The 22,157-nt window shown below is 39.2% G+C and overlaps 2 protein-coding genes across 4 annotated transcripts in view; one reads left to right on the forward strand and one right to left on the reverse strand.

The window, feature by feature from the left end:
* On the reverse strand, positions 1 to 18,636 carry wdr75 (WD repeat domain 75). Its single transcript, XM_042494521.1, has 21 exons — positions 18,544 to 18,636; positions 18,124 to 18,253; positions 17,111 to 17,176; positions 15,925 to 16,024; positions 15,048 to 15,172; positions 14,147 to 14,217; positions 13,729 to 13,845; positions 13,301 to 13,389; positions 12,426 to 12,584; positions 12,051 to 12,110; positions 10,705 to 10,820; positions 10,374 to 10,549; positions 10,006 to 10,163; positions 8,373 to 8,553; positions 4,880 to 4,974; positions 4,641 to 4,736; positions 3,732 to 3,901; positions 2,881 to 2,940; positions 2,242 to 2,382; positions 2,026 to 2,117; positions 1 to 501 (listed from the first exon to the last, which is right to left on the reverse strand). Exons 1-21 carry the CDS (start codon positions 18,627 to 18,629, stop codon positions 273 to 275), a joined length of 2,517 nt encoding a protein of 838 aa, XP_042350455.1. The 5' UTR covers positions 18,630 to 18,636; the 3' UTR covers positions 1 to 272.
* The window catches only part of stat4 (signal transducer and activator of transcription 4), a 24,818-nt gene continuing 20,907 nt past the window's right edge, over positions 18,247 to 22,157 (forward strand). For 2 of the 3 annotated variants that reach the window (XM_042494522.1, XM_042494523.1), the window contains exons 1-3: positions 18,247 to 18,328; positions 21,095 to 21,197; positions 21,382 to 21,510. In XM_042494522.1, the coding sequence (XP_042350456.1) occupies positions 18,316 to 18,328; positions 21,095 to 21,197; positions 21,382 to 21,510 (245 nt within the window). In that variant the 5' untranslated portion in view covers positions 18,247 to 18,315. Of the gene's footprint in view, positions 18,329 to 21,094; positions 21,198 to 21,376; positions 21,511 to 22,157 lie in introns of those variants that run through there. The other variant, XM_042494524.1, reaches the window with a different exon arrangement.

Consider the following 22,157-nt stretch of genomic DNA (forward strand, 5'->3'; position numbering starts at 1 on the left):
TTAAAAGAAAAATCAGGATTTTTTTTATTTGTCAAATGTGTAAACTGATACAAACCACATTGACTCAAGGCTGATATTGCTGCCAAGGGAGTGGATCTTTATGCAATCAAATATTTTCTGTTTTGTAACCGCTTAGAGATTTATTTACACTTTGATTTTTTTTCTTCCAAAAGAAATCCATTACAATTTAGACGTATGAAACAAAACAAGATAACACTGAAAACGTTCTATAGGCACTGTATCTGTGTGAGTGTCTTTGTACTGAGTCATGTTCAGGAGTGCAGGAGGCCTGCGAACCAGCTGTGGTCGAGTTTCTTCACCCTCCGCAGCTCTCTAACCTGGGCTTTTGTCAGAGCGGGAGTTTCAGACTCTGCTTCGGCTGCTGCCAGGCCTCCCAGAGACGTCTGCTCTGCTCCCCGAGCGCTGAATTCCATTTCACCATCTGAATCCTCTTCCTCTTTCTCGCTCTCCATTTCCTCCTCTGCATGTTTATTTTCCTCTCTTAGGACATGAGAACAGGAAAGGAAAAAAAGAACCCGTTAACATGACTCGACATATTTTCACAGATAAACACATTTTTCCATGCACACCTTTTCAGCCAGGATCTGAAATTGCTGAGTCACATGAAGCCTGAACTTCATAAGTTTTTTCTCAACTTGCAAGGCATCAAAAACACAGTCACAATCCCCCTGGTTTATAAATATTAACATACTTAAAAATGCACAAATAACCAGCAAGACTGTGCTAATTTCCAGCTTTTTAGGCTAATTAAAAGAATATTTGGATAAATATTCAAAAAAATGTGTTGAAAATAATTTTCACATTTTCTGAATTTGTGGCTTCATTTTGGGGAAAAAATCTATTGAAGTTCACTCTTCATGTGACTCAACAGCTGGAAATTAGCACAGTCTTGCTGGTTATATATATATATATATATATATATATATATATATATATATATATATATATATATATATATATATATATATATATGTATATATATATATATATGTTCCTGAGAACACTTTTTAGAATGAAAATCTGTTTGAATTTTAAAATCATGTACCTGTGTGATCTAGAGGAGCTTCACTGTGCAAAGCGGGATAAGTACTTGTTGAGAATGGTGTTAGTGACATGCAAAAACGCTTTGATCAGAAAATGGCTTGGGAAACCTTTAATGAGCTGATCGACTTAGTTTAAGATCCACACACGATTGTGTGAATTACATTTAACCCTTTGAAACCTGGATCGACATCACGTTTCTTGTGCTGCTCGCAAATGCCTTGACATGAATTCAAAAACGGCAATGAGCAACTTGGCAAGAAATGTCCTGCAAATAGCAAGAAATTAGTAGATGTATATATATTTTTTAAAGATAGAAAATACATCCCGAGAATTATATTCATAATTATACCTATACTATGTAGAATTATTTTAAAGCATTCTTATCATTCTTAGCACTTTTTTTCAAGGTAATTTCCTTCTTTTTTCTTTTTGTTTGTTTGGTTTTTTTTTTAAATTTCTTCCGAATTTTGGGTACTTCCTTCTTAAATTGCTCATTGCCTAATTGTCATGTTTTTTTTTTTTAAATAAATCAAACTAATTTGCCCAAAGGGTTAAACTATGAACCCAAATTGATATTTTTGATGAAAATTGGTCGAAATGGCTTGTGTGTCAGCTATAAGGCCTGATTGTTTATAGCGGTTAATAAACACATGTTATGAGCATATTTTCCAACTTTTTTTATTTTATTTGCAGAATTATCATAGGTTGATTAGTGTGTATGGATTTGCATTTTTGTATGCTTGTGGATAAATATGCATGTGTGTGTATGCGCATACACACATATGCGTATGTATGTATGATTTAGTAGATTTTGTTTCATATAAAAGGACCCTCCCTAGTTTTTGATTTGCTTTTGAGTTGTTTTAGTGCATTTTCTTTGTCCTGTGGACACATATGTATCCCCTTGTTTTTTTTTAAGCTTGGCAAAAAGTTTCAGGGCAGCCTGGGCAAACTACTGACCTGGTGTCTGTGACGGAGATGAGCAGAGACTGTACAAACATTGAGCAGAGGAAAGAGGTGGAGGGTAGGACGTGGGCCGGGGTGTGCAGAAGCTGTCAAGAAAAAAAAAAAAAACAAGCTTTAATGCACAAAAAACTAAAAGAGATCTCCAAGTCAGTGTCACAAACTAAACTATACAGCACAAGGTAGAGCATCCATTAGGGTTAAAGTACCGACCTCTCTGACAGCAGCAGAGCCCTGTGGCAGAGCTGTTCTCTCAGCAGACAGGCTGCTCAGTGCATCTTCATTTTCCTGTTGCCTGTGTTTCCCCAGCAACAGGTGGAACGGTGTCATGGCGACACTGTCATCGATTACAAGCTTGAAGGGGGGGGAATCACAATGTCAAGAAAAATCATACATTAATTACAGGAGGTCAACAGTTTAAAGAGGACACAGACAGTAAAGATGAGGGAGCAGGCAGAGCTGGATACTTTGTGTTCTCTCTCTGATTAAAAGAGGACTTGCAAAGAAAAGCTGCAAGGATCCACACACGGCTCATTTATAGGAGCATTTTGGTAACCTCTTGCCAGTTCCTGTAACTATAGCTATGTTGATGAACTGGTTCCTCATCATTACCCCGTGTTCATTCAAGAACTAAGACAACATGTGAAGCAACTGCTACAGGCATCAGCCAGCTCACAGTTTCCAATAATTTTGTTGTGTTTAGACTGACACACATGAGGAACTGAGTTCAGAAAACCTGCTCTAAACATGCTCGCCTGGTGACATCCTGAGGTTTTGAGTAGGATGCCAAAACTAGTAAAACTGTTTGATGTTGAGTGGTGATTGGTTATTTGGTGCTCAAGTGAGCCGCACCTGTTTGCTGGACGCCATCAGTCTGTCCTCCTCCGCCTTGGTGGTGAATGTCATGAGATCCTACAGAGGAACAGCACACAGGATGTGTCAAAGCAGCTCTTTTTACTTCTTTACTTAACATGACATGATAATAGCAGTCATGATATTCAGGTCACATGAGGACGTTACTGAGAAGACACAGAAAAATGTTTAATCGCAAATGTGTTAAAGTCCATGTAGGTGAGCACTTCTCATGTTTCAAAATTATCCATCTGCCTGCCTTGGGATGGTCGTAATTAAAGGCCACTCTGAAATGTGAAGTTTGATCACATGATCAGTGCTACAGATGTTTAAAGTTTTGATGGAGCGTGCCACTGTCATGCTGACTGCAGAATGTTCACCACAGCTGTTACCTGTAATCTGAATGCTCATTTCTCTACCATAAGCCGTAGAGAGCCATAACAACAATGTTGTTTCTATGAATTTGGCAGTACATCCAACCAGCCTCACAACCCACTATGCATTATCTTGCTGCAACATGATGGCAGATGAATGGCATTACAATGGTACTCAGTAACGCTCCCTTTGGACCAACTACTGTAATTATTAAAATGCCACAGCACAGTGAACAAATAGATCATTATCCTGCAGACAAATATCATCAGCTGCATTTCATATAAAAAAATCGAAATGCAGTATATCTATTATACAAATAAACCAAAAAAAAAAATTAAACTGCCTCTTCCAGCCAAAGAAAATACATCCTACTTGTATCTCCGCTTGATGAACACGAGTATTTTTATATTGTTGTCTCTGCTGTTAATTAAACAGGAAATATCTTTAATAGTGTTAATAGTGTTTATCTGGCTCACCATGTAGTGAGTGAGGAAGTAGAGCTGGGAGTGGTTGAGCCACTGGCTGCTCTCCTCACAGCTCTCCAGCATCTCCTCCCTCGGGGCAAAGACAGCGCGTGTCACCTTCCCCAAGCACACGGCCTTATGGGAAAATATTGGCCGAGGCTCGCTGGGCTTAAACACAAACACTGAAAATAGAGAACAAGAAAAGCAACAAAAAACATTACAATGGCGACATGAATTTTTCCACTTCCTACAGGACCTGAAAGACATACTATACTGTACTTTACTATACTATACTGGACTGTACTACACTATCCTGTATTAGATTTACAAGACACCAATGATTGACCTTATGATAAACTTATTTTTTTCATGACAAATTAAACAGAATCATTTTTAATATTATTTTTGAAGCACTATTCACGTCTTGGTGCAAAGTATAGTACTTATAGACATGGCAGCTGCATGGCTCTAGGTTGGCAACATCACTCGGTCCATCTTATATATGTATATAAAGATGGATGACATGACAGCTCCCTTAAAAGTGACTGCATCTAGACAGTACCAACATTTTATTTAGCGCCATCATGAGGCTGTCACAAAAGTTATGAAATTTGGTTCAGACATTCATATTCTCCTCATAATAAACTGTTAGAAACTTTCTACATAACTCCTTAGGTAGGACTCCTTGCTAGAAATGTTTCGGCTACGTTGAGCGCTCTCTGAGAGCGTTCTCAGAATGTTTGTGAAAGTGGCGTCTGATCTTTAAGGACTAGCTGTGACACTATTACTCCAGTCAGTTTGGATTTGTGTTGCATGTTGCGTCATACACAAAATACAAAAAAAATGTTTTCAATGTGCTCTCAGATGTGATTAGAACTTGCTAAAACTCAGACCCCCCCCAACCCAAATTTTAAGGCTTACAGTCAGTGCTTCCAGCCTGACAGCAGAAGGCGGCCATGTTTTCAGAGAGGGGGTCAGCCAGCAGCAGGCTGACGTCCATTGAGGTGCTCCACTCCACTGCAAAAGAGGCACAGCAAGAGGGAGATGGAGGAAACAGAAAAGTAAAATTACATACAACCAAAAATAAAATCCATCTCAAAAAAATTCAGCGACACATTAGCATTATGGTTTTTTTATGTACGCAACAGATGCAGCCTTACATGAGCAGGTGAGGAGGTTCCAGCAGCAGAGCAGGTTGTTGGCGGTGGTCCCCAGCAGATACTTGGAACAACTTAGTCGACCAAAACAAAGATCCCTGGTGGAGAAAGAAAAAAAAAAGCTTTTTTTCTCCTGTGACTTTAAAGAATCCCAAGTGCACCCCCCAGTTACTTAACCAGGTCCTCACACCACACATATTTCACAGGATTAGCTGTTGAGGAGTTTTCTGCTTTGGGTGGCTTCAAATGGAAACACGCAAGCAGAGTCTGAACACCCACCAAGAGGCAAACTCCCAGAGGATTTGTGTCTGGCAGATAAATCAATAAAGGCTCCTTGTAAAACTTCAAAATGTTGCCTTCTACATACTATGTTTCCCACACATCATTTATTTGTGGTGGCCTGCCATGATTAAAACATCTGCCACAAGAAATACATTTTCTAATTTTGGGGCTGGACCGTTCATCAGGAGCACTGCTGGAATATATATAATGTTCAGTTATACAACAGAGCATACTCTGGGCACAGATGGAGCAGCAGAATATCAGGTGCACAGAAAGTAAAATTTAACCGTTCATCCTGCTAGGTCTAAAAGTTTGCTTTCGCTCGCAGCTGCAGCTCCTCTCATCCATCGATCTGATTTGATCAGCCCTGAACTGATCAACAGATCAATTATCCATCCTCATCCAAACACAAGCATTTATAAGAATGCCCCTGTTGTAAGCCACTGCACTCCAATTCTGTGTGAAACGCTGCATTTAAATGAAGTCTGTAAAATTTATATGCAAAAATATTCAACAATACTTTTCTGGATAGAAAATGCCTTTGCCAGGTGAAGTGCATGTATTTCAGCCCTTTGCAACAGAGCTAAAAAGTTATTAATTTTCCAAGTTGCATGAAAAGAGTCGAGAGTTGGTGAGGTTGGAAGTCAAGTAGTTGACCCAGCTTTACACATCTATAGGTGGTAGTTATGAAAGTGGGTTATGAAAGGGTACCGGGCAGCTGTCAAAACAGCTGCCGACCATTAACCTTTCCTGTTTCCTTCCCTCCAACTTTTAAGTCCTGTCATGCACAATTTCCATTTCAGCCTCCAGATTACGCAGGAAATGTCTAATTTGAAGAGGCATTCTGGGTTTGATTGAGTTTTTGGAATAGCTCATTATCAAGCATGATTAGTTCAGACGATTTTACATTTGTATAAAAGAATACAAATAAATGTCGGCCTGCACACACCTTTCACAAGCTATTTAGCCCTTTGGAAGCTGAGCCAACTGGATGGATATTTTTCAAAAGCATGGGAATAAAAATATGTCTCACAACTTGCAAGAAATGAATGAAAGGTGACAAGAAAATGACTTGAAAATCAGTTTTAGGAAGGAGAATTATCAGAAAAATGTCCACTATATTATAACAGAAAAAAGAATACATTTATAAATATAAATTTACATATATATTTTTAATTTTAATCACTTTTTAAAAAACTTTTTGTGTTCATTTTCAGGTAATTTTCTTTCTTGATAAGTTGCTCATTGCCATCTCCCCCTTGTTTTTCTTTTTTTAAAATCAAACTTTTCAGGTTTTAAACGGTTTAAAAGTTTCTTGATAATGAAATGTTTCTCTCAGCTGCTTCCTTAATTCTAAACATAAACTGCAAGTCATCGCTCTTTGTTTGTCCTGCAAATATGCTTAAGGGTGACTCAGTGTTCTGGGTTTCTTTCAGAAAAGTGGTACAGAAACTAACAACAGTAGTTTTGTGTCCTCAGTGACCTGAGGGCCCCTTACTGAGTGGGGTGGGGGTGGGGGTGGGGGATACATCTGCCAACATTTCTGAGACTCGAGCAACGTTGCGAAACTGCAGCCTGTCCCCATGCTCTGCGGGCTGACAGGCAGCACTTCTTTTTCTGGGCCGGTCACATCCCCTGTCTACTGTGAGAAACAAAGCTCTGGATTTCTGCCAGTGTGGTAAAGAGGTCATTTAACTGTCCAAAGACGTCCTCTGCTGAGGAAACTAAAACAGCTGGTTGCTTAGTGAATCTGTGTGTTTGCACTGTCACTTGTATGTACTTTTTTTCCCGAAGTGTATCCAGTCTTTGCTTGCTAGGGATGGACAAATGAAGAATTTACAGTGCCGCAGCTCTACAAGCAATATTAATTTAGTAAAATATAGACAACAAATATACTCTATGATCAGTTTTTCAATTTACAGATTTTGGACACTTTGCAGAACATCTGCAGGTTGGCCGTTGGTTTGGTGTGTTCACTTGCAACTTTTTGCATGAGACTCTGCAACGTGAGGTGAATAACCAGTCAGCTTTTGTCTCCCCTAGTTCTCTTTTGTAAATTTTTGGTGTGTTTGAGCCTTAACACAATTTGCGTCATATATTTTTGTCCGTTTGCACAGCCTCCTCATCAAGTCATTAGTATCCACGTGCTTTATGTTTACATTGTACCCATGGTAACTGCTGCTAACTGAAATAGGAGATACCAAGCAAGCTAGCTAACTTAAAACAAAAAAATATTTTTTAATGTTTCAGCACCTTCACATAAAACCTCTGCTAAGGGCAACATTTTAATGTTGCTGCTTGAGGAAAGAGTATTCACGTCCTTCTCGTATGTAAAAAGTAGTCTTGTGACATTTACCCAGGGCTAGTAGAAGTGCAGTTTGAATAATGTGAGCTTAGGTTGACCCTGAGTTAACAATGTGTGTGTGAAAAGGAACTATTTCAGCCCTGGGCTTTTCTTACACTGTTTCACTGGCATTGCATTGCAAGGCAAAAGATTCTGTCCCCCTTTTTTCCTGTCAGCTGATGTCACCAAATCACTATCTGACCAAATGTCACCCCCTCTGTTCCTGAGTTATGACATTAGTTTGCAGTTGCATTATGGCCAGAAGTGTTTTTGCAGAACATTATGATGTCACAGTGAAGTTAATCATTGATCTATTGGATAAAATGTCAGAACCTCATCATTACATCCTTTTAGACATTTGTGTGAAATGTTGTCATAAACAGCAAATGCATGTTTGAGTAAAAAAACATGTTTTGTGACCTAACAGTGACCTTGACCTTTGACCACTGACTTCTAATTATTTCATTGTTGAGTTTGAATAAACGTTTGCACCAAATTTGAAGAAATTCCTTCAAGGTGGTCGTGAGATATTGCGAGAATGGGACAGTGGGATGTATGGACAGACGACCTGAAAACTACCGCTGGCACAGAGGCATTAAATTAAAAAAAAACCAAACCAAAACCTTTCTTCCCCAGTCTTTGAAGAAAAGTCAAACTGCATTACACCTACATCTTAACACAAACAGCTTAAGAGGAAATTGGGTAACGAAGATATAATATTCAAATCTGACCAAGCACAATAAAAATAAAAATACACTACTTAACATTGCTATAAATACATTCAGATCAGAATTAAAAGTATTGAGGTCCGGCAGGCAGCCCTGGTGATTCTGGGGGTGTGGGTGTTTAGGTGCGTGTTTCGGCTCTGACCTGACAGCTTTTGGCGGCTGCGACAGAGTTGTCAGGAGCTCCCAGGACGCCGGGCTCCACACAGTCACCACCTCCTGAAAGCTGACGGCCAGCAGCGAACCATCGGGTGAGAAACAGCAGCACTCAGGCACCAGGCTGTGATAGGCTCCGACGAAATCACACGACCAGGAAGGACCTTCATCTGCTGGCACATTGGAGAAGAAGGAGAGAGGGAGACAGACACCGAGGGTGTTGGATTAGTGAGAAATACAGCCTCATTTGGCCCAAACTCAACATTCAACCTGATGTGTTGTGAAGCCGAAATGGAAGAGGCTGGCACCAAAGAAGTGACTTGATTCTTACTGGGTTCTTCCTGGATAAAACTCACGGTTTTACAAGGCACTTTTGGCTAAAAGCATTGCCTGCATGCTGCAGATGGGAGGAGTTTAGATGTTTTATGAACAATTTAAAAAACGGTTACACATTTTTTTTGTTGGGTAGTTCCATGTGATTAAAGGTTGTATATATCCGTTTTAAAATTCCTTGCATTTGTTTAAAAAGGATGACCTGTGCATTAAAGGGATGGTTCAGAGTTGTGGTTGTATGGGGTACTTATTCATAGTTAGTTTATATTACATACAGCAGTCAGTTTGGAGAAACAGGCTGGAGCCCAAAATGGAATCTAAGAGATGTTCTGCTGTGGATGGGATCAGCAACATAACAAATTTTAGCTACCTAAAAAAAAAATCTACATCAGTTCAAGTGTAGGCTATATTGTATTTTAACTGCTTCACCTTAATGTCACACAATGGGAAAATGAAACCTTACACTGCACTCTTTAAAGCCTGATTTCAATGGGAAAAACAGTGATTTAACATCGCTGAACACAGGAGCTGCTGGTCTGCCGACTTGTGTTTGAAAGGGCTAGTTTCGATTCATCAAAGTCAAACAATAACATAAAACCAACTAATTGACTGAAGCAGTGGTAGACCAGCAGCACTCATGTTCTTCAGTAATTACTGCTTTTGTCAATGGAGTCTGGTGGCTTTGACAAGTGCATATATGGGGGAACTGACAGCTTCCCGTCAAAATTGGCTGTGTGATGGAAAACTAAAGCAGTGAAAATACTCTCATTATAGCGTATGCTTAAACGGATATTCAATTCTTTTAGGTAGGACTTTTTCTTAGATGGCTGAAATTCATTTAAACATTGCTGGCCCCCATCCACAGCCGTGCATTGCTTAGCTTTAGTGTCAGACTCCAGCCTGCTTTTCCAAACTGGGGGCGTGGCGACTGATATCCACTATATGTAACACAATGACTATGGAGTAGTACCCCATACAGACCCATCTTAAAAAATATGAACTATCCCTTTAACGTTATGACGCTTTTCACTGACAACAAAGCAAACTGTTCCATACTGATTCAACAAAGCAAATTGATTCAAAGGTTAACTACTCAAACAATATGAATGACGACAAATCACACGGAGCTTTAAAGACCATTTAGTCCTTGAGCAAAAAAATAGAATCAGAAGTCAAAGCCTACAACAACAGAGCAAGTTTGCAGACCACAGGGAATATTACCACACTTTACCAAAAGGCAGATGGACGATCTGTTAGAACGTGGTCAGAAAGTGAGCTAGACAGCGTACCCTCTGTGTGGGCCGGCGCAACCAGCTGCCAGGCTTTGAAGTGTCCGTCCTTGCTGGTGGAGATCAGCATGGTGGTCTGGCTGTCAGTGGCGTGGCAGAAGCACATGGCTGTAATCTGTGCCTCGTGGGGGGCCGAGATGGTCGTGTTCAGCACAAAACTGAAGGTGAAACAGGGTTGTGGTAAAAAAAAAAAAGAAGACATGATTGGTCCTAAACTATCGCTAGTGCACTTTGAAAAACAGTTCTAGACAAGACAAAGATTTATAAAGCTTTACTATCCTAAAGAGAAAAAAAACCCTGATTTTTCTCTGTGTTTATGACTGACTGAATCTTCAACATAAAGAAATATCATATATAGACATCCTTACCTCTGTGTTTGTGTATCAAATGCCCAAAGTTTCAAGTTAAGCTCCAGCTCAGTGACTTTCTGTTTTCTTTCTTCCACTGTTGCCAGCCAGTCGCCGCAGGCGTCAAAAGCCAGCTTGACCACCTCAAACTGCTCCAGGCCCGACTCATGAATGTACTCCTGCTGCACTATGTCCAGCTGTGGGAAACACAGAACATGACAGAGTTATTAAAGATTATTCACAGCAGATCTGTGTTTGAACCTTCTGCTTGTAATTAAAATAAGGTGTCTCCCAGTACTCAGGAGCGTATTTATGCAATTTTAGGCGCTGGGAAAATAAACAGAATGCTTACATTATACAGCAGTTTGTCTCTTTGGAGGGAGTAGAACTGCAGGTGGCCTGGTTTCCCGTTCAGCACCAGGGATTTGCTGCGTGGGTCCACCATCAAGTCTGTCCTGACACTTTCTCCTGCACCAAAACATGAAGAGAGTGAAAATCCCTTCTTTCTTTTACATACAGAGTATCCTGACAGACTTAAACCTTGTTTTTTCCCCTTTTTTGATGTGTCCTATGCAGAAAGCTTTAATGTTAGTGAAAGAGAGGGACAACAGCTCAGAAATGTCTGATGGTTTTACAGGTGTTATATCTGCACACTGATACAGAATTCACTACAAAAGTTATCTTCCACTGAATCAATCTACAGGGGCATTGATATAGCAATTCAAGTGCTTCTGTTTATATGTGACATGAAAGACTTGCTAAGAAAGTCATTTCATTCTGACGTCTGAGTAATCCTAAAGCTGAAAATCCTAAAGCTTACATCCATTGATCACCATTTGTCGTGAATTAATCACTTCACTTCATTGGAGCTTTCTTGGTGATTCTCTGAGCTTACGCCCATAAAGCATCTTTCTCCACCTGGAAAATGCGAGGGGAGGTTCTGGGTGCTACTCTTGTACACACTTGTGCGGGAAGACAGGTTGCATCTGATGTTGCTAAGCAACCATAACCATCACTGTATCACAGTCCAATTATAAGATATCCTGAGTTTATAGCCGATCTTACATTGTTTCACCATCTGCATTAAAATATTGTCCGTGGTACAGATGTAAAGATCTGCGTAGCCCTGCACTAAAATGATCAACTTCTCCATATTCATATCTCTATATTGATATTTAAGAGAGATATCAGCTGGCTGTGACTGATGGTTCCTGGTCATATGACATGCTGTGCATGCTTCTGTGATCCAAAAGTAAATTTTTAACTCTGAACATGTAAAATGCTCGTGCACTGCGACAGTGCTACTCTCTATTTTGAGTGCTTGAGGGTGCAGAAAAATGGCACGTGTCCACAGCCTTATGCTGCTGTTTATACCCGACTTAAAAGGCATCACCAGGGGTTTGTTTGATGTCCTGACGTCTTTTGTTACTGTCTTTAAACGCAGCACTGTGGCTGCCTAGAGTCAAATGTAGTTATTTGCAACTGAGATATTTGTTGCAATTGCCAGGTTTATTGATTAAGATTGAAATATTAGTGAAAATAATCTTCTTTGACAGTGGAAAAGAAATGTTCTCAGAAGCAAGATTGGTTTCCAAGAACTGTGAGTTATTTATGATAGATGTGTTTTTGTATTTATGAGCCCATACAGCATGTTTATGATCCATCTACGTGCTGTTGCCACCTATAGTCTGTTCTCACCTTTGACCAGACCCTGAATGACAGCCGACACTTTAACACAACTCTGGATGATCATAATCTCTAAAATGAGAAGAGACAGAAATCAGTTACAGCAGACGTCCTTTCACAATAAAACAATTTGATGGGCACAGTTGACAGCTGCAGTCGTTGATGCAGGTAATGATGACATTCTCAACACTGTCAATCAAAGACACAGTTGTGAGCTTGTCAAATGTAAGCTTGCAGGGTTCAAACTGAGTGGCAACCACGGTGCATTTATGCTGCAGCGCGGTTACTGGCCAATACTTGCTTATGTCTTCTATTACAATTATTTCCCAATAGCTTGTTACTGATTTGGTTTCATCTTAGTGCACGATACAGGTCAAAGCTCCTTACTGTTGTCACTGTGTGAGGTACAGAACAGTGCTCCATCAGGGGAGACAGTGATGTGTGTGATGGCAGATCCCAGGCGGGGCAGGAAGTCCCGCTGGCTCTCTTGGTTGTATCGCCACTGGACCAGCACTGACTCTATGCCTCCACTCAACAGGTTGGTACCTGGGAAAACAGAGCCGAAATAGATACTGAAGCAGAAACAGAGCAGGCATAGTTTTTATTCAAAGGGTAGGTCCATTATTTAAGAGGCTTTTATATCATATATTCTATCATCTGTACCTTCCCATTAGAGTGTTTCTTAAGTGTTCAAGTCCATACATTCAAATTTTGGCAGATAAAGTATGTTTTATTGTTCTAAATACATTTTCCCTGGTAACCTGACGTACGTTTCTGCATGATGACGTTGCAACGTATAAACCCCCCATAGCCCACCCAGCCCTCTTTGAGAATGTGTGTCATCGATCTTTAAAATGAGCCATATTCCTCTAACCCCCTTACTGGTAAGAAAGTATCTAAAAGTCACAAAGAAGACACAATAAGACAAGCAAACTGCTGAGGCAGCAGTAAGACAACGACTCCCATATTCTGCAAGGTAAAATTACTGTTTTTGCCTGACTTTGAAGTAAGAGATATAATGGCTTTAGTTCCCTGTTTGCTGTCTGACAGCAAGGTAAATTTGTGAAAAGTTGAGAAAATAACGTAAAAAAACCCCCACAACAACAAATCAAAAAAAGGGGAAAAGTAAAAAAAACACCCAAACAACCTGACCTGAATAAACTGCTTAAACTCAGTAAAATAATTTATTAAATTAAGATTGAGGTTTATCCTCCTGTCTTCAAAAGAACGGAGGAATAAATCATGAACAGGTGAGGACATACCTTCTGGGGTGAAGCACAGTGAGCTGACAGCACTGTGGTGCCAGTGCAGGATGGAGTATGTGTACTCTTTCTTATGGCTGAAGTTTCTCCTGAAAACATAGATAGTACTGTAAGAAAAAAAGTTTCTCTGCTACATTTGCACACATAAAAACATGCTGCAGAGACCTAAACGTGCTTTCCAAAATTCAAAAAGAAACTGAATAATTTAAGAGAAATTTAGACATGTAAATCTAGTGTGGAGGGAGTGACAAACTCATACAAAGTTTTTTCCCATGATGCTAAGAGAGTGCAGTTCACTGGTACAGCTATTAGGACAAGATGTGCAACACAAGTGAGCAGCAGATGTTTAGACTTCAGAATTGTGCTAAGTCATCAAAACAGTGGATGTGAGTGCAAATGCTTCAAGGCCATGTTGTTACTAAACTCACCACAGGCGGATCTTGCCGTCTTTATGCCCCGTGGCAATGCAGTCATCTTTTGGGTGACAGGCGACGCACGTGAATGTGTTCTTGCCTCCCTTCTTGTTGTCTTCTTTGAGGTAAAATCTTTTAACACACAAAAGCAGGCATGAAGTGTATTTTGAACATCCTCACTGCTTTTGAGGCAAATGTGGGTTTGTGAACATGTTGGGTTTTATGATTCATGACACTTGACACTACAGCTTCACTTGACATCATCATATGTCTAATGATAGAAAATTAACAGTGTATGTGGCAATCGCAATGTAAAGCCGTGATTGCTTTGTGCTTTTACTTGAGAGTCCAAAATGAAACGTGTGAGGTGATAATATTTAATTAATTTTCCATCTCCACAATTCAAACTAAAGGTTTTCCCACCGTGACTCACCTGTTTGACTTCTGCTTCTTGAAAAAGTACACCTCCAGTTGCAAACCTTTAGTTGAAACAATATATTCTCCCTGTGAGGAAGACAACATTTGGTTTTAACACAAACATGCAGGAAGGCTGACCAAGGATCTGTATTTGAAACCTGTTCTTGAGTAAACGCCAACATGAAAATCTGAAGCTAGCTTAAAACTGGGAACTAGACCCAGAAAGCGACTATTTGTAGTACTATTTGTAAAGCTATAGCTAGCTCTCTTTGCCAAAACATATTGCCTCCTCCATAACTTTATTCTGCCACTGCTGAAATAACCTGGCGTGTTTATTGTATTCTTGGATGGTTGGATGTACTGCCAAATTTCGGGGAATGACATTGTAGGCAGCTTATTGTATTGAAATGCACATTCAGTTCACAGGCAACAGCTCTGGTGGACATTCCTGTCGCTCCCTTTGAATCTTGTGACACCTGTGTCATCGTGTTGTTTGATCAAACTGCACATTTTAGAGTGGCTTTTTATTGTGACAATTCCAAGTCACACGTGTGTAATAATACTGCTGTTTAATCAGCATCATGATATGCATAAAAAAAGACTATAACCTCTGAAAGCAAAAGCAAAAGTGTTACATTCAAATTTCTGTTGCATTTTCTCACATTTCATTGTAAAATTTGTTAATTTTATATTATCTCTTTATATTTTTGCAATGTGTTTTGAAATTATACACCAAATTACTACGTGAAATTCCTTGTGAATGAATAAGCTACTTGGCAGTAAACGATATTGATCCTGAAAAATCTTATAAAGACAACAATCTCTAATAAGTCAGTAGTACATGTTGAGACTATCCCTTTTAGGAATGGAACTATTCCAGTTGTGTTGGTGGCAGCAGTGGTGGTGCATGCATGTACCCTTCTGCCAAAGGCGATGGCTGCCGGGTTGGAGCTGACGTCGCTCATCACAGCAGAAAGCTCTCGGGCCTCCACCAGCTGATCTCCGCTCTGCGGAAGATGCACCGCAACCAGCTGGAACAACTCTGCACACACACACACACACACACACACACACACACACACACACACACAGAGTCAAACATCAGCCTGCTTCACATTCTTACCCAGTGACCTCTTACCCAAATTCTACTTTGCACTTGTTAAAGCCCCCCCATGAGAATGATTTGACATTTTCTGACTAGCGACGCTCACTGGACTCTTTGTTTTATCCAAAGTTGAAGCATAAATCTAAAGGTGACCGTACTTTTGCCACCAGGAGCTAAAGCTGGCAGAACCTGTGACTTCTTTAAAAACACTTCTTCTGTCTATTTTGATTCATCTACTTTTCTTTGTCTTCTAATTTATCTTTGAATTTATTATTTCTGTCTCGATTGTGTTTATTCTAATATTAGTTCTATTATTTCTGTTTAGTGCTTTGAATTGTGTTTACTCCTATTAGTATGAGTTGATTTATTTAGTAAATTTTACAAGAGGCTGAAACATTTTGTTTTATAATGTTAACAACTGAAGCACTTTTCTACATAAAAAAATATTGCAATGTTGTTTTAAATCAAATTTTTTGACATTCATTACATTTTAAATGTGTTCTTATTGAATTGAAATTACCCAATACATGACTAAACACTCTTTTTGCTGACAAAATGTACTTATATTATAAAAATACAGGATTCAGATAGAAATGGGGAAAAAAGCACACATGGTTGCTAATGGATGCTGAGACAGCTTAGGCATCAACCTCAGTAATCACCACAACTAGTAAAGATGTCAAACCTACCAGATCTTTTATCACCTTGCATGGGAGTAACGATAAAAATGACTCCTTCATGGTATGCAGATGCGTGGATGGAGTAAATTGGGTATCCGATGACATACGTCTGAAAGAGATCACACAGCTGTCACACACGTCTGCCAGACATCAGAGGAAACACAACCCACACTCTCCCTTGAAGCGGTCTCAGCCCTCTTGTCCTTCTCTACTGTCACTGTGCATCCACTCACAGCCATGGCGGGCTCTATGATATCAATATACAGGTAAACTGACCATGCTCGCCACTCTTCACCAGAGACACCTTGACAGCTTGCTCACTCTGCTGTTGACTTATCTAGAGGCGGGCGGGCGCTTAAAAATAATATCACAACACTTTTAGGCTATATTGTGATGCATGCTATATACTGCATCTTATATATTTTTAAATCTCCTTGAATTTGCTGTAGACGACTAAAATACAAAATGACTGATTAAACTTCAGTTACAAGGAAGTTAAATAAAGTAGCTACAGTCATATAATGAAGTTAAATAGAGTCTTGGTATAATGAAACAAATTCAAAGTGGAGCCACCGGTGCTTTTATTTTGAAGCAACCAACTTCTTTCAGGCCTGAAATGTTGATGTTTTTTCTGTGGACTGGTAACCACGGCACCTTTTAACATGGAAACAAACTAAACAGCTCTCCAGTTCATATTTTAATAATATCCGCAAGTTGAGCTGGGGCTCCATGGTTTGCAAAAAGCAACAAAATATTCAAGGAGTCGATACAAAAAACATCTCACCTGCTCACACATAGTTTTTATACTCGATGTTTGCAATATAGTCATTTTATACATCAAGTATTTTTGATATATCGTCCACCCATAGACTTAACCTATATCATGCAGATACCTTAAGTGCTTATGGTTCAAAAAACAATCCACAATGTCCTATTTTAATAGATGGAAGCTTTGTTTTTAATCAATGTATGTGTGGAAGTTTACCTTACTGCACATCCTTTAGTTTAACCCATCATGAAAATATAGTGCGCAAGACCAGAGTCAATCATAAATCAATTCCTTTGATTGTCAGTGAGTAGCATGATGTAACATGTAAGACATTACTTCCATTATCTGGCCACGCACTAGTGGTTCATTTTATTGTCCACTTGCAGCGTTCTGGAGTGATAGTGAATCAGAAGAATCAAGCTGTACCTTAATAAGGATGCCATCTGTGAAGTCCCACAATCTGACAGTGCCATCTGCTGAGCAAGAGTAGACCTGCAACAACAGCAGAAACACAACAGGAAAAGAAGTGTAGTAAAATCTTTAGATTTACAGCACATGCCTATATCTTATTTCACTATAGTCGTGTATGAAACAACAGAAATTTGCAATCAATCACTGCATCTATACATAAGCTAATCATATTAAGAGTAAAACAGCTAAACATTACAAGCTGTGGAACTATTTCATATTTTAAAAAGCAGGGATAATACCAGACTGAAATATTTTAAAATATAATCAATAATAATGTTTTTAAGGGAATTATTTATCCCAAACTCAGAGGGAGAAAATGTAGCTGATGGCAATTAAAATGGATCTGAAAAGGTGCTTCATTTTGTGCTACAAACCTTAACAAATAGGACTGTACCAGAAGTCTTTTTTATACATTTATTTTTTCATTTGAATCGTCTATTGGGGTTTTGAAAGAAGCCACAAATGTCTGCCTTCATATTTTACTATGTTATCATAACATAACTAAAGATCCTGGGCCAAAGATCCTCGTGTGATGGAATGATTCATTAATATAAGGAGTTTGTTCTTTATGTGTGTGTGTGTGTGTGTGTGTGTATAAACACAGAGAGAGATAGAGAGAGAGAGTACTATTTTGTTTAAACTGTGTATTTTAGACTTATTGTAGGAGCTGAGCTGGAAATTCCTAAATCAAACAATACACACTTTTGCCAAAATGTATGCCATATGCATGAACACAGCTAAAATGATCAGAAAATGAAGAATGAAAAGCACGTAAAATGTGCCAAACAGTCCCTAAGGGTCAAATACTGTGAGCAGTCTTTAAATTACTTACTTTTGTGATTGTGGGTCACTTAAAAAAAGAAGCTTACAACACAAAACAGAAGTATTTATTCAAGGAAAGTTATTTGACTGTTTGCTGTGTTCTTTCCCTGCCTGTTTACTAACAGTGTGGTGAAGTGTGCGTGTACCTGCAGGTGGTTGGAGGGTCTGATCAGCACACCTGTCACCAGGTCTGTGTGTCCCCGCAGCTCGTGCACACACTCCTCTGTGGAGGTGCTGAACACCTTCACGCTCTCTCCTGAGGCACACAACAGGAACCTGCAGCGACAGAAACACAGCTTTTACACAAGACCCCACAGCCTGCGGACCAAAACGCGACAATGTTTTTTGATGGTATGTATGTCACTCAAGTTACTGTTAAAGAAAGTTGCCACTGTGTCTGCGGGACGAGCTCGTGATACTTCGTAAACAGCAGCAGCAGTTAGCTAGCAGCTAATGCTAACAGCTAGCACCGGCTTCGGCTCTCTGGCTGGTTAAAACTTGTAAAACCGCGAGAATCTCTGCCACCAAATATTAAACATTATCGGGATGAAAACGTATACACGCACCTTGAATCATGGGTCACGACAGGCTCCCTGGAGTTTATTTTACTGCCACCTCGGTGAACCACGCGGATACCCCCGTGCTCAACCATGTTTTTACTAAAGTCAACTTTCACCTCTGACCGCTGCCCTCTTCTTCTTTGTGTTTCCTCACAGTGTTCGTATGCGCTTCACTGACACCTGCTGGACTGGAGGGTGGCACTTACTGTAAAAAAAAATACTATGAAACCGTTTTTATAATCACTGCAGAACATGTTTATCTCATCTTAATGTGGACTGAGTGGCTCCATGTGGGAGGATGAGTGGCTGGCCCGGTGAGATGGACTGGAGATGATGGAAATTAGGGGTATTACAGTAGGGGGTCGACCAATATGGGTTTTTTAGGACCTATACCTATACCAATTATTAGTAGTTAATGAGACTGATATTATATTTGGAACCAATGTAAATGTAAATTTACAATAAAAACACAAATCTTTACATTAATATTTAGAATTCGGAATATAACAAACTCCAATACAAGTTTAAATTCCTTTAACAAATGTTTAATCAAAATGGAAACTTTCAACATCATATACAGCAAGTCCCAACAACCTTTTTTTTTATAAAGTCAAGTAAAATTTAGATAAAAAATAAATGAATAAAGATAGCCTCCTTAGGTTTCATTAGGTAAAAGTTTCTTTCCTGACACTTTCTCTTCACTTTTTAAATAATTAATTTTATCAGCAATCATTAAAATATAATGCCAATACAGGTAATCAGCAAAATGCCAAATATCAGTCCCAATAATCAGCCAGGCTGATAATCTGTCAACCCCTAGCAGAGACATTTTGGTGAAAGTTGCATCATGCCAAATTTTCATGTGGATTTCAAGGGGTAAATGTGAGATGTGAGAGGCCATAGTAGCTTTTGTTTTTCATACTTTATATTTGACATTACAGTTTTCATAAGGTGCATAAGACAAAAACATAGTGGTAGAGATCTAGTGATGGTAGTGTTAGTAGCAATCTGGACAGTTTATTTGCCAGATTTTGGGGCGTCATTCATCCCAAGTCTCAGCTGAGTCAGGCAACTGGACGCTGCTCGACTCATTTCTTTCGGCATGGTGATTTTGGGCTGATGCTGGGCCCTGTTGAGCCAGCACTTTTCTAGTCTTCCGACCACTTGAAGCGCTTTTACACTTCTTGTCCCATTCACAATCACATACACACACTGGTGGTCGAGGCTACCATACGTACTCATTTCTTTCTGCAAGCTGAGGTCAGACTGATACTGGAACAGATCATTTTTATAAAACTTTTACTAAAACAAATAATGTCTCCTAAATCACACACACAGTATAACAGAGAGAGGCTCAGTGCATTTACTACATCAGTTTGCTGTCAGTATATACAGTACAGTTATGATTCTGTTGACTGAATTGTCATGATTCTGCTCCTCTGCATCACTACTGATGACCTTGCCAACAGGCTTCAGGGGCTACTTTTGATAACAAAAATCATTATCTCATGATTATAAATCTATCATGTCTTTATTGGTCTATAAGATCATCATGTGAAGTCATAATTTTAAGACACAAAAGTCAGCTATGAGAAAACACCATGGTTCTGTCTTCGATGAAAGCTATGTGCTTCCTGAGAAACTTAACTCACATTTGTTTTAATTGTTGTATCAACTAAGATACTGAGGTGCTGTTCTTATTTTATCAGAGCAAGAGGTTGGCTGGGGTTTCACTAACTTTTTTGAATTTCATATCAACCCTCTGCAGAGCTACAACTAAAACATGTCTTTTGAAGCCACTTGCAGGTTTTGGGGTTCTGAGGGTATTTTACATAAATACAAAATACAATCACTTAAAGCTCAATTTTCCTCTCTTAAGCCAAATATTAAAAAAAACAGACCCCCCCCAGTGTTTCAAAAAATATTGAAAGTGCCTTCCCTGTTTTGCTGCTCTGTCCCTCCCCTCCCACAAGCAGTCCCTAATATTTAAAATTATGCTTTTTTGTTTAGATTGCTTACTTTTTTCCCCTTAAATATGCAAGTTGATACAAAAATTATTTCTATTTCTAGCACTGTTGTTAAACAGAATATATTAGCCTACTTTATTGTTAAGTTAACTGAACTGGACTTAAGGAAAAAATTGATAACTTCAGGAATGAAATTCTGTCAACACCTGCTATTTGTTATTATTCAAGTGACTAGTTAGTCCTCATTGTCAGTTATGTTCATTCTGCACGACTGAAGCACTCGCAGTCTGACCCCTCGTGATTTTACTTCATCACTTATCCATTAATTCACCAAAAAAAATCGTCTTTTGGACAAAAACAGGTTAAGCGAAATTTCTAGCCTCACGTTTCGTGTGAGGTATGATTCCTGGTAAAAGACAACCTTATTCTTCTTTCATCATTTTGTCATACACAAAAATAGTGTGTGTGTGTGTGTGTGTGTGTGTGTGTGTGTGTGTGCGTGTGTGTGTGTGTGCGCGCGCGCGCGCCGAGCATTGATTGGATAGACGGGTTTCCTGCCTGCCAACCTGTGTTGTGTACACCCATGACAGTAAATGAGGTCGCTTCCTGGACAATAAAAAACGAAAGTCAAAGAGGGAAACAAGTGCACATGGTGAACGACACTGACACAGAAGCAGCGCAGAGACAACACAGGTAACAAAAAATGCAAACAAATGAACGAACTTACCAAAGTATTTATTATAGTAATATACACGTCATGCGTTATAGTATAAAATAAGATATTTTACCTACTTTGTCTTTTTTCTTTTCACTTTAAGCGCATGGTGATAACGTGCTGCTCAGTGCGTGTGTTTTGTGGTGTGTTTTTGCGGAGCAGCATGAGCCAGTGGAAGCAGATTCAGCAGCTGGAGATCAGACTCCTGGAACATGTGGACTATCTGTATGATGATAACTTTCCCATGGACATCCGACAGGGTCTGTCCAGCTGGATCGAGTCCCAGGATTGGTGAGTCCTGCTCCCACTTTCAATGTGTGTAGGGGATTTCCCTTTCCTCTTCTTTTACATAAAATCAGGTATTTTTTATTTTATTTTAAAGGATCACACCACCTAAATTACAGAAAAAGCATCCCTTTTAGTGCTCTGGTGTGGAAGCATGTAGGCCTTTATCAGAAACAGATATAGCTCAAAAGATGGACTAAATCACAAAGTGTAGGAGAGAAAATATTTATTCTGCAATTTGGATGAGCTGGCCCTTCAAATCACAAAGTGTGTTTTACCATCATTCGGCTTATAGTTTTGGCTTTATAGACCCCAACTTTGTTGTCATTTCATTGCAAGTCTGAGTGACTAAGTGTTTTTTTTTAAAAAAAACATATTTTTGTTAGTTTCAGAACACAAGGTTCACAGGGTTACTAAAAAAAATCCTTTGCGTATATACAGAGCAGTTAAAAGGTTTAATCAGTCAGACCCCCCCCCACAAAAATAATAAATAATAACAAAAATAAACAAATAAATAAAATAAAAGTAAACATAAATTACTTTCTCCCCTATTCAAAAACTAGAGCGCAAACCTCAAATTTCTGATGTCATGTCAAGTATAAAGGCTGGAGCTGCTCCATAGACAATGAATGGTGAAAGATATATAAGATGAC

Source organism: Plectropomus leopardus, chromosome 10 (assembly GCF_008729295.1).
Source record: "Plectropomus leopardus isolate mb chromosome 10, YSFRI_Pleo_2.0, whole genome shotgun sequence".
Classification (NCBI taxonomy): domain Eukaryota; kingdom Metazoa; phylum Chordata; class Actinopteri; order Perciformes; family Serranidae; genus Plectropomus; species Plectropomus leopardus.